This window comes from Mobula birostris, chromosome 17 (assembly GCF_030028105.1).
Source record: "Mobula birostris isolate sMobBir1 chromosome 17, sMobBir1.hap1, whole genome shotgun sequence".
Taxonomy (NCBI): domain Eukaryota; kingdom Metazoa; phylum Chordata; class Chondrichthyes; order Myliobatiformes; family Myliobatidae; genus Mobula; species Mobula birostris.
The window spans coordinates 26392718-26405115 of record NC_092386.1 but is presented as its reverse complement, the minus strand read 5'-3'; the positions used below and the strand labels follow the sequence as shown (position 1 = coordinate 26405115).

Here is a 12398-nt window from a genome sequence, read left to right as displayed (position 1 = left end):
AGTTCCCAATTCATCCAAGACGTAAAGTTTAAATTTCCATTTAATTTTCAAACCCATCAATAGCTTCACCTTTCCATCTCCTTAATTGTCTCTATTCCTATAGCCCTTAGTGATATCAGCATTTCTCTCATACCCATCAGCTCATCTTCAGTTTAATCATTTAATGAACAATGGCTCTGCATTCAATTGGAAGCTCTAGAATTATTCACCTTTGCCACTCCCTTCTTCAAGACACTGCTTGTCTGATGAAGGTTTGATGAAGGGTCTCGGCCCGAAATGCTGACTGTTTACTCTTTTCGACAGATGCTGCCTGGCTGGCTGTGTTCCTCCAGCATTTTGTATGTGTTGTCCAGAAGAGTCACTCTGTATTTTACTAATACACTATAGCTGCAGTCACTGGCCTAGGCTACTCCAGCATCCCACAAACCCACGATCTGTACCATCAAGGAGAAGGGCAGCACATGCATGGAACCACAGTCATCAGCAGGTTCCCCTCCAAATCCTAATTTGAAAATATATTGTAATTTCTTCACTGTCATTGGTCTGAGTCCTTGAACTCACTATCTAACTGAAGTGGGATACAGGTTTCCCCCGCCAACCGAAGGTAGAGCATTCCTATGAAATGGGTCGTAAGCCGAAATGTCGTAAAGCGAAGAAGCAATTACCATTTATTTATATGGGAAAATTTTGTGAGCGTTTGCAGACCCAAAAATAACCTACCAAATCATGCCAAATAACACATAAAACCTAAAATAACAGTAACATATAGTAAAAGCAGGAGTGATATGATTAATACACAGCCTATATAAAGTAGAAATACTTTTCCACAATCATTGCCGGCACTGTTCGCTGAAGCGAAAATCTCACGCAAGCACTCTCCACAGAAACATGGCGCAAGTGCTCTCCAGTAACCTTTAAGCTATGAAGTTGCCAAACCATACCAAATAACACGTAAAAATACACAGCCGATATAAAGTAGAAATAATGTATGTACAGTGTAATATCACTTACCGGCATCGGGAAGACAGCACCGAGCACACGGATGATGGTGTGTTAGACTGAGTCGTCGCAGGTTGGGTTGGTGCAGTGGCCCCCACCCTCCAGGCCGCCGACCGATACATTGCCGCAAGGCACGCAGGAGTCCAGCGGTAGCCAGGAGGCACACAGCACATCTTTAAGTAAAGAGCCGAAATAAACATGCTAATTCATTAGGTGCCACCCGACACGTAATTGTCGGCTCAGATCAATGCCGATTGCATCGCCTCTGATCTGGGCCGACACTTATGTGTGGGGCGGCACCTAATTAATTAGAATGTTTATTTCAGCTTTTTTCTTAAAGATGTGCTGTGTGTCTCCCAGCTACTGCTGCCATTCTCCGCGAATCGGTACTGTATCTGTCCGCAGCCTGGGTGTTGGGGTGGTGGGACACTGGGGTATCATCTCGTCGTCTGTTTCCATTAGAGCAGGTGGCTCATCTTCTCCTATGACTGCCCGCCTCGATGTCAGAAGGTCGAGGTTCGTCATCTGCTGTGGCTGATGTGGAAGGCTTGCTTGACTGCTGAGCCTCGCGCATTTTTCTATCATACAGTTCTTTGTAAGGACTCAAACCATCTTGCAAATCTCCCCTAAACTGACGTACCCTTTCAAAATTAAAGTCGTACTTTATCATTGCAGAGAAAATCTCACGCAGTGGCTTCACGTTCATTTCGCTACTGCATTCGGTTTTGATTGTTATCCTTTCCTCTTCCAACTGCATCAGCTCTTGGTCAGTTCTTGGTCATGGGATGCCAAAACCTCTTCAACATCATCTTCGTCATCTTCCACAAGTCAAACTCACTTTGTCCTTACTTCGTTCAACACGATCAAAATGCTTAATTATGTCTAGTTTTACGCTAAATGTAACACCCTTACAAGCTCTTTCAGGCTTTTCCAATACCTCAGAACTCACCTTGCAAACAGCTGCTCAATGCAACATGTTAAAGCAATGCCATTCCGAATCCGGGGGAAGAGTGGCTGCTCGGGGCGCGCGCTGATTTTTTTCGTAACAGTGAAAACACCTTCTGAAAGCGAAAACAGGGTACTAATGTAGGTCTTTCGTAACAGTGAGGTTTCGTAAAGCGAACGTTTGAAAAGCGGGGGACACCTGTACATTCATCAGAAACACTGCTGTGTTTTAGGGTGGCTCATCACCAGCTTCTCAAAGCAATTAAGAGATTAATCAATAAATGACAGCCTTCCCAGCAATGTCCACATTCCAAACAAAATTAAAGAATTATGCTAACAAAAATTTGCATCATAAATACCATTTTGTTTACCTAGTAATATCACAGAAGGAACACAAAGTCAATATAAAAAGTACCATAGAATTTCAAAAGATGTGGAAAAGATCTTTACCACTACAAAGACAGACTTGAGCCGAGGATTTACTCAGTGGTGAGAAATGGTCTAATTAAGATTAGGAAGGGAACTATTGGCTCCATTAGTTAACCAGGTTAAGATGACATACAAAAAGAAGTGATATTAAACAAATACGGAGAGAATCGAGATTGTGGAATTCTCTGCCACTGATAATTAGCAAACTTGAAAATATTAACATAATTGCTTATAAAAGAAAGGAAAATGACACTGAAAGCAACTATGAAAATGAAAATATATATCCAGAATGATACAAAAAGCTGGGGAAAATATCTTAAGAATCCTTTCCATTAACGAGCTTCGTGATAAGTTTCACGACATCAGGTCAGAAATAGAAAAGGAATCCTCCTGCTGATTACCACCGAATCCCTCCTAATCTGAAAAAATATATTTCTCCAGATTAAACTACCTTGGAAGAAGCACTGAAGGTTGTAAGAACACTGAATGCACTCTGGGTGATACAGCAATTACAGGTTCTGGAATCTGGAGCAAATAAACTACTGAAGGGACTCAGGAACTCAGGTAGTATCTCTGAAGACAAAAGGACGGTCAATGTTTCAGGTCAAAACCTGTATCAGGACGAAGTGTAGAGGAAGGATAACCAGTATATAGAAATGAGAGGAAGATGCGAGACAGGATGGTCAACGAAGGTAAATTTCAAAGGCTAAGTGGAGAATCAAAGGTCAAAGGTTCATTTACTATCAAAGTATACAACTCTGAAATTGTTCTTCTCCAGACAGCCACAAAACCAAGAAAGAAAAGGATGGAAGCAGGATCATCAACCCCCAAATCAATCCCTGAACAAAAAAAAAACACAAGCAAAAATGGAACAGGCACATCGACCCCCAAATCCCCCTCCCAGAAAAAAAACAAAAATGAGAATGATGGGCAAATAGGGTCCAGATAACAGTAGGGGGGTGCATGGAAAAGGTAAACAAAGGGAGAGAGAGATCTGAGTGGACCATGAGAGTAAGAAACAAGCACAGGGGAATGGGTTACCTGAAACTGTTAAATTCAATGTTAAAATGACGTGCAACTAGAGGCTCATGATGAGACACTGCAGACAGAGCATGTGTGCTCTGCAAAACAATTGCCTTGTCCATAACAGGCTTTGCTTACAAACAGAAGACATATTGTTCCATGGTTGCTGCAAAACTCTCATTTAACTGACAAAATTGTCCAAGTGATCCCTGCCAACATACAGAACAGTCAATTTAGTTAATTACGATTCACAAGTCTATTGTCAAATAATGTATTAGAGATATCAACAATATTGCTATCAAGCAACACTTACTTATTAAAACTACCCATTTATCATTCTTTCAAGAACCTAGGGCTTCTGCTTCCATTTCAGCCTGTTCCAAATATGGTCAAAATGGTTGAATGCTCAGCCAGGTGAAAAGGACTTTACTTGAGTCAACATCTTTACATGTGTGGCAACAAAGCTTTAGTAAAATTGGTGGATTGGATTCAGGGAGAAAATACTTACAACTATACCAAGAACAAAAGAACCTCCAGCTGCCTTACGAATAAATATTTTAGAAATACAGCAGCTGAAAAGTTGAAAGCTGCATTTTTACAACATTTTACTGCTGAGCTTGAACATAATTAGTACAAAAGCTGCTGGTGCCTGAGTAGCTTGCTACAGAGGCCCTATCACAGAGCCTGAAAATGTACAAAACGTAAAATGTTAGCATCTTTTCTTTGAAGGTTATCAAAATTATTTTCTGAACTTTCCAGATGAATTTACTATAATAACTTTATATAAATAGCTACATGTCAAGTACAAGGGCACCTCAGAATACTTTTCAGATTTCATTCCTTTCTATTGGAGAACTTGAACCCCACTCAAATTTCAAAGTAAATTTATGAACAAAGTACATATATATCACCATATACTTCCATGAATGGATGGTGGGGTGGAGATACATCTCTACTAAAGGTGCTCCTTCCTTCTGCTAGCCTGCAGGTCACCCTTGGACACGGTGTAATATCTACTTCACCCCACCCCCCTCTACTAGAGTCACATGAAGTCATAGCAGCAGGTGGTGGATGGGCGTATGATGGTGCATATCACAAGTCCTGGTTATGCCAGGCACACAGTCTCTGAAGAATATTGATAATGGCTGGGGTGACCCATCTTGTAAAGACACTGCCCAGAAGATGACAATGGTATACCACTTCCATAGAAAATTTGCCAAGAACAATAATAGTCATGAGATCATGATTACATACATCATATGACATGGCACATAATGACGATGACTACTGTGAGATTCATTTTCACAACTGTACATCTCGATTGAGCCTGATAAGAATAGCACCCCATCTTACCTGCCTTCTGGTATGGCTACAATAAACAAATATATGAACAATAATTTCCTAAAACTAAATTAAGATAAAACTGAAATGCTTTTGGTTGGTCCGAAAGCCAAAAAACGTAAACTTCTTGATAAATTTGAAAACTTGCCTCCCTTTGTAAGATCAAAAGTAACAAGTGCAGGTGTTATCCCTGGTTCAGATTTGAATTTTAAAATCCATATAAAGAAAGTGACCAGAGCAGTATTTCTACAATTAAATATCGTAAAGATATGTTTATTTCTGTTATGTAATGATGCTGAAAATCTAATTCACGCCTTTATATCAAATAGACTAGATTATTGCAATGTACTTTTTACTGGCCTTCCAAAGCAATCTAGTGACAAACTTCAACTCATTCAGAACCCAGTGCTAGATTTTTAACTAAAACCAAGATGATGGAGCATATCACTCCCATCCTAGCTAAATGAAACAACATTCCCCAAGGTCAAGGTGCAAAACACAATACATGCAGTCACATAGGGCACACAGCACATGAAGTTACGGCACCACATATAGTCACAAAAAATAATATTAAACACAAGTCCCTTAGTGGCATGGCCTGAAGACTGATGGTGCATGGGATGTTGTCCTGGAGCCATTTTTCTGTTAAAACAAGTACAGAGCATTTCCTCATCTCGTGCTGATTCAGCAGACGAAAGCAAATCATCTTGCCCTGGGTCAGCCAGAGACAATCCAGCTTGCCTATTCAGTTATGTAATCAAACAACAACGGAGGCACTACAAATTCCACCACAATTAAAGAAGGTGACAAGAGAATACTGTATGATCCATGCAGCTGACCAACACATGCAGAAAGTGTATCAGTCTCCAGCAATGGCTTGCAAGAACAGAGCTGGCCAGGGTGCAGCCCTGAGCCCCTTACCGCCGTGCTGTGTGACCACGCTGCTCACCGTGCCTGCCAGACAATTGCTTCTATAGGTAGCTTCTTTAAATTAAGCAGGGGGAGATTCGTTGCTGGATTCATACCAAGTTTCTAACACTGCAGTGAATAGCAACAGGAAGGACCTAGATTCACATCAGGCACTCAGCTTAACAGCAGGGAGGGCAGGAATTCACACCAGGTTTCCAAAATAGAAACAGTCAGTAATATATCCCTGTAAATAATACTTTTAGTGTCCACTGTACTTGCTGCTGCACACAAAATATCCAACACCGTCTTTGCAAAGCCAACATGATGCCAAGAACAACAGACAAAATGGAATTGACCTTGACAGCAGCTGTTCAAACCTCCTCCTCCCCCACTACAGATGTTTGAACCACAATTCATTGTGCAATTTGCTAAAATGGCATTTGGAAATCCAAGTATACTACATAATACGGGTGGGCTTTATATCAAGTTCAAAAGCCACAAGTGGAATAAAGTTATTCTTGAAAATTGTATCACTGATTATCAGTTTTGCTGAAAATTATATTGTTAAAGATATTAAAACATTGCAAAACTTGAATTAGTAATTATCCTTAGCTGAAACTAGCAAGTTTTTAAACCACAAGCTCTATTAGCCACTTATGTTCAAGTCAGAAAGAATACTCTCAAGGAAATGAAACTGATAAACCACTTGGTGAAACCCAAATCTTTGCATACTTCTAACAGCTCATGCGACTTGGTGCAAAATTTAGTATATTCCTGTGAAGTACATAGGAACAAGGTTAAAATGGCAAGACCCTCAGCAGTGTTGATGCATAGAGGGATCTTTGGATTTAAGTCCATAGCTCACTAAAAGTGGCAGCACAGGTTGAAAAAGGTGTCGCATGGAATGCTCATCTTATGTAGATATTACCAATAGTAAGCATTGGTATTATCTATACAAGGTGATGCCTCAAGAAGACAACATTTATCATCAAAGATCCCCAACACTATCTTTTCACAGCTACCAATGGGCAGAAGGTACAAAACCCTTCAGCCCCACACTACCAGCTACTTCCCTTCAACTGTTTGGTTCTTGAATCTACCGACACAATGAATCACTGCAGCATAGCAACAATATGACCACTTTGATCACTCTGCACTAAAATGGACTTTGTTTTATTTTGTTCTTTTGAAAAAACTGTGCATAATTTATGTTTAATTCATGTTTGTTCTTGTGAATACTCATCTTGTGCTCTTGTGAATGTCTCTATGATGTTGGGGCAAGTGTTTCAATGTGCCTGCACATACATGTACTCAGGCAAACAACAATAAACTCGACTTTGATCAAGTTTTTGATTTTGTAGATTCTGATATAGTGCACTAGCTCAGATTGATGCCCTCAATCCATAGTCACATACCAACCATATCACAATTCCATAAACAACAGGAATTCTGCAGATGCTGGAAATTCAAGCAACACACATAAAAGTTGCTGGTGAACGCAGCAGGCCAGGCAGCATCTCTAGGAAGAGGTGCAGTCGACGTTTCAGACTAGTCCTGACGAAGGGTCTCTTCCTAGAGATGCTGCCTGGCCTGCTGCGTTCACCAGCAACTTTTATGTGTGTTGTCACAATTCCACAATGTTAGTTTGTCCTACATAATGGGAAATTACACTGCAAAGGTCAATTCACTTGCACCTGTACATGAATTATCAGAATCAAAAGCAAATATTGCAAATATTTACAAAGTGTATTTTCCAGATACCTTGAAGGAGATCTAGTGAAATAAACTGAAATAATAGATTGGTTGCATACCTGAATTAGATCCAAAATTCCTAGTTCACTCTCTGAGGAATCCACACAAAAGACAAAATATAAAGTTGCATAATGTCTGTAAATAAGTTTATTGTCTGCTCCACCAATTAACCTGAAAAACAAAATAACCAAACACAATTGCAAATTACATCAAAAATTATCACATCACCAAAGCAACTTAATTTTACTACATGCAGCATTTATACATTCTTTAAATGCAGGCATAAAGGTATAGCTGGTAGTCACTGTCTCACAGTGCCAGTCACCTTGGATTCAATCCTAATGACCAGTGCAGTCTGTATGGAGTTAGCACATTCTCCTTTCAACCATGTGGATTTCCTCAGGGTGATTAAGTTTCCTCCCACCTCCCAAAGACATGAAGATTGACAGGGTAATTGTCCCTGGTGTATGGATAGTAATGTGGGTAGGATAACAAAAATGTCACTAATGCAGTTTGAGTGTCAATTCATGGATGATGGTCAGTATGACACAGTGGGTTGAAGAGCCTGTTTCTGTGCTCCAACTCTTTCTATGCCTCAAGCTTTTGAAATAAAACTATTAAGACATGGGAGCAGAATTAGGCCAGTTGACCATTGAGTCTGCTCCACCATTTCATCATGGCTGATTTATTATCCCTTTCAACTCCTTTCTCCACCTTCTCCCTTTAAACTTTGATGTCTTGATTAATCAAAAACCTATCAACCTTTGGCTTAAATGTACCCAATGAACTGACCTGCACAACTGTCTGTGACAATTAATTCCACAGATTCACCATCCTCTGGCTAAAGAAATTTTTCCTCTTCTCTGTTCTAAACAGTCAACCCTCAATTCTAAGGATGTTCCCTCTGGTCCTAAGCTCCCCCACTATAGAAAACATACTTTCCATTCTGTCCAGACCTTTCAAAATTCGATGAGTTTCACTGAGATCCCCCTCATACTTCTGAAGTCCAGCGAGTACAGGCCCAGCGCCATCAAACACTCATCACACATTAACCCTTTCATTCCTGGGATCATATCTCGTGAATCTTTTCAGGACCCTCTCCAATAACAGGACATCTTTTCTTTGGTAAGGGGCTCAAAACTACTCATAATACTCCAGGTACCATCTGACCAATGCCTTATAAAGCCTCAGCATTACATCCTTGCTTTTGTTTTCTAGTACTCTTGAATTGAATGTTAACATTGCGTTTACTTCCTTACCACAAACTCAACCTACAACATCACATTTAAGGAATCTTGCACAAGGAACCTCCAACACCTCCCTCCGCTTTCTAGATCTTTCTGTCTGTATCTCTGGAGACAGCTTATCCACTGATGTCTACTATAAGCCTACTGACTCTCACAGCTATCTGCATTATTCCTCTTCTCACCCTGTCTCTTGCAAAAATGCCATCCCCTTCTCGCAATTCCTCCTTCTCCGCCACATCTGCTCTCAGGATGAGGCTTTTTATTCCAGGACGAAGGAGATGTCCTCCTTTTTTTTTAAAGGAAGGGGCTTCCCTTCCTCCACCATCAACCTCTGCTCTCAAATGCATCTCCCCCATTTCATGCACATCTGCTCTCACTCCATCCTCCCGCCACCCCACTAGAAATAGGGTTCCCCTGGTCCTCACCTACCACCCCACCAGCCTCCGGGTCCAACATATTATTCTCCGTAACTTCCGCCACCTCCAACGGGATCCCACCACTAAGCACATCTTTCCCTCCCCCCCCTGCATTCCGCAGGGATCGCTCCCTACGCAACTCCCTTGTCCATTCGTCCCCCCCATCCCTCCCCACTCATCTCCCTCCTGGCACTTATCCTTGTAAGCAGAACAAGTGCTACACATGCCCTTACACTTCCTCCCTTACCACCATTCAGGGCCCCAGACAGTCCTTCCAGGTGAGGCGACACTTCACCTGTGAGTCGGCTGGGGTGATATACTGCGTCCGGTGCTCCCGATGTGGCCTTCTATACATTGGCGAGACCCAACGCAGACTGGGAGACCGTTTTGCTGAACGCCTACGCTCTGTCCGCCAGAGAAAGCAGGATCTCCCAGTGGCCACACATTTTAATTCCACATCCCATTCCCATTCTGACATGTCTATCCACGGCCTCCTCTACTGTAAAGATGAAGCCACACTCAGGTTGGAGGAACAACACCTTATATTCCATCTGGGTAGCCTCCAACCTGATGGCATGAACATTAACTTCTCTAACTTCCGCTAATGCCCCACCTCCCCCTCGCACCCCATCCGTTATTTTTATACACACATTCTTTCTCTCACTCTTCTTTTTCTCCCTCTGTCCCTCTGACTCTCTGACTATACCCCTTGCCCATCCTCTAGGTTCCCCCCACCACCTTGTCTTTCTCCCCGGGCCTCCTGTCCCATGATCCTCTCATATCCCCTTTGCCAATCACCTGTCCAGCTCTTGGCTCCATCCCTCCCTCTCCTGTCTTTTCCTATCATTTTGGATCTCTCTCCTCCCCCTCCCACTTTCAAATCTCTTACTAACTCTTCCTTCAGTTAGTCCTGACGAAGGGTCTCAGCCTGAAACATCGACTGTACCTCTTCCTAGAGATGCTGCCTGGCCTGCTGCATTCACCAGCAACTTTGATGTGTGTTGCTTGAATTTCCAGCATCTGCAGAATTCCTGTTGTTTGCAAGGAACCTCAAGTCCCTTTGCACCTCTGATTTTTGAATTTTCCCCTTATTTAGAAAATAGTCCACACCTTTTTCCTTCTGATAAAGTGCATGACCATGCACTTCCCTACATTATATTCTATCTGCCACTTTACCCATTCCCCCAATCCAAGTCCTTCTACAGCCGCAATGCTTCCTCAACACTACCTGCCCCTCTATCTCCGAACTGTCCGCAAAGTTGGCCACAAAGCCATCAATTCCTTCATCCAAATCAATGACATATAACATGAAAAGAAGTCGCCCCAACACCAACCCCTGCAGCACGCCACTAGTCACATGCAGCCAACCAGAAATGGTTCAAATTAAATTTATTATCAAAGTACATATATGTCACTATATAAAATCCTAAGATTCATGCTCTTGCGGGCATACTCAATAAATCTATAATAGAACAATAACCATAACAGAATCAATGAAATATCACAACAACTTCAGCATTCAATCAGTGTGCAAAAGATAACAAACTATGCAAATACAAAAATAAATAAATAATAATAATGATAAATAAATGAGCAATAAATATCGAGAACATGAGATGAAGAGTCCTTGTAAGTGAGTCCTTAGGCAATGTTCCCTCTAATTTGTAATGACCGTAAGATATAGCAGCAGAAGTAGGCCATTCGGCCCATCGAGTCTGCTCCACCATTCAATCATGGGCTGATCCAATTCTTCCAGTCATCCCCACTCCCCTGCCTTCTCCCCATACCCTTTGATGCCCTGGCTAATCAAGAACCTATCTTTGCCTTAAATGCACCCAATGACTTGGCCTCCACAGCCGCTCGTGGCAACAAATTCCACAGATTTACCACCCTCTGACTGAAGTAATATCTCCACATCTCTGTTCTAAATGGACGCCCTTCAATCCTGGAGTCGTGCCCTCTTGTCCTAGAATCCCCTACCGTGGGAAATAACTTTGCCATATCTAATCTGTTCAGGCCTTTTAACATTCGGAATGTTTCTATGAGATCCCCCCTCATTCTCCTGAACTGCAGAGAATACAGACCAAGAGCTGCCAGACGTTCCTCATACGGTAAACCTTTTCATTCCTGGAATCGTTCTCGTGAATCTTCGCTGAACCCTCTCCAGTGTCAGTATATCCTTTCTAAAATAAGGAGCCCAAAACTGCACACAATATTCCTAATGTGGTCTCACGAGTGCCTTCTAGAGCCTCAACATCATATCCCTGCTCTTATTTTCTATTCCTCTAGGAATGAATGCCAACATTGTATTCGCCTTCTTCACCACTAGCTCAACCTGGAGGCTAACCTTTAGGGTATCCTGCACAAGGACTCCCAAGTCCCTTTGCATCTCTGCGTTTTGAATCCTCTCTCCATCTAAATAATAGTCTACCCGTTTATTTCTTCCACCAAAGTGCATGACCATACCCTTTCCAACATTGTAATTTATTTGCCACTTCTTTGCCCATTCCTGTAAACTATCTAAGTCTCTCTGCAAGCTTTCTGTTTCCTCAACACTACCTGTTCCTCCACCTACCTTTGTATCATTGGCAAATTTAGCCACAAATCCATTAATCCCATAGTCCAAATCATTGACATACATTGTAAAAAGCAGTGGTCCCAACATCAATCCCTGTGGAATTCCACTAGTAATCGGCAGCCAGCCGGAAAAGGATCCCTTTATTCCCACTCTGTGTTTTCTGCCAATCAGCCAATGCTCCGCCCATGCAAGTAACTCCGCTGTAATTCCATGGGCTCTCATCTTGCTAAGCAGCCTCGTGTGTGGCACCTTGTCAAAGGCCTTCTGAAAATCCAAGTACACCACATCTACTACATCTCCTTTGTCTACCCTGCTTGTAATTTCCTCAAAAAATTGCAGTAGGTTAGTCAAGCAGGATTTTCCTTTTAGGAAACCATGCTGGCTTTGGCCTCCCTTGTCATGTGTCTCCAGGTATTCTGTAATCTTATCCCTAACAATCATTCCCAAAAACTTCCCAACCACTGATGTCAGGCCTATAGTTTCCTTTCTGCTGCCTCCCAGCCTTCTTAAATAGCAGAGTAACATTTGCAATTTTCCAGTCATTCAGTACAATGCCATAATCTATTGACTTTTGAAAGATCCTTGTTAATGCCTCCACAATCTCAGGTCCAGGAGATTTATCCACCCTCAGACTATTAAGCTTCCTAAGCACCTTCTCAGTCATAATTTTCACTGCACATACTCCACCTCCCTGACACTCTTGAATGTCCGGTATACTGCAGATGTCTTCCACTGTGAAGACTGATGCAAAATATGCAT

At 41.9% G+C, this 12398-nt stretch overlaps 1 protein-coding gene across 2 annotated transcripts in view; it reads right to left on the bottom strand.

The window, feature by feature from the left end:
• The window catches only part of LOC140211573 (AP-3 complex subunit sigma-1), a 97143-nt gene that overhangs the window by 44319 nt on the left and 40426 nt on the right, over positions 1 to 12398 (bottom strand). For both annotated transcript variants that reach the window (XM_072281416.1, XM_072281415.1), the window contains exon 3: positions 7458 to 7569. In XM_072281416.1, the coding sequence (XP_072137517.1) occupies positions 7458 to 7569 (112 nt within the window). The remainder of the gene's footprint in view (positions 1 to 7457; positions 7570 to 12398) is intronic.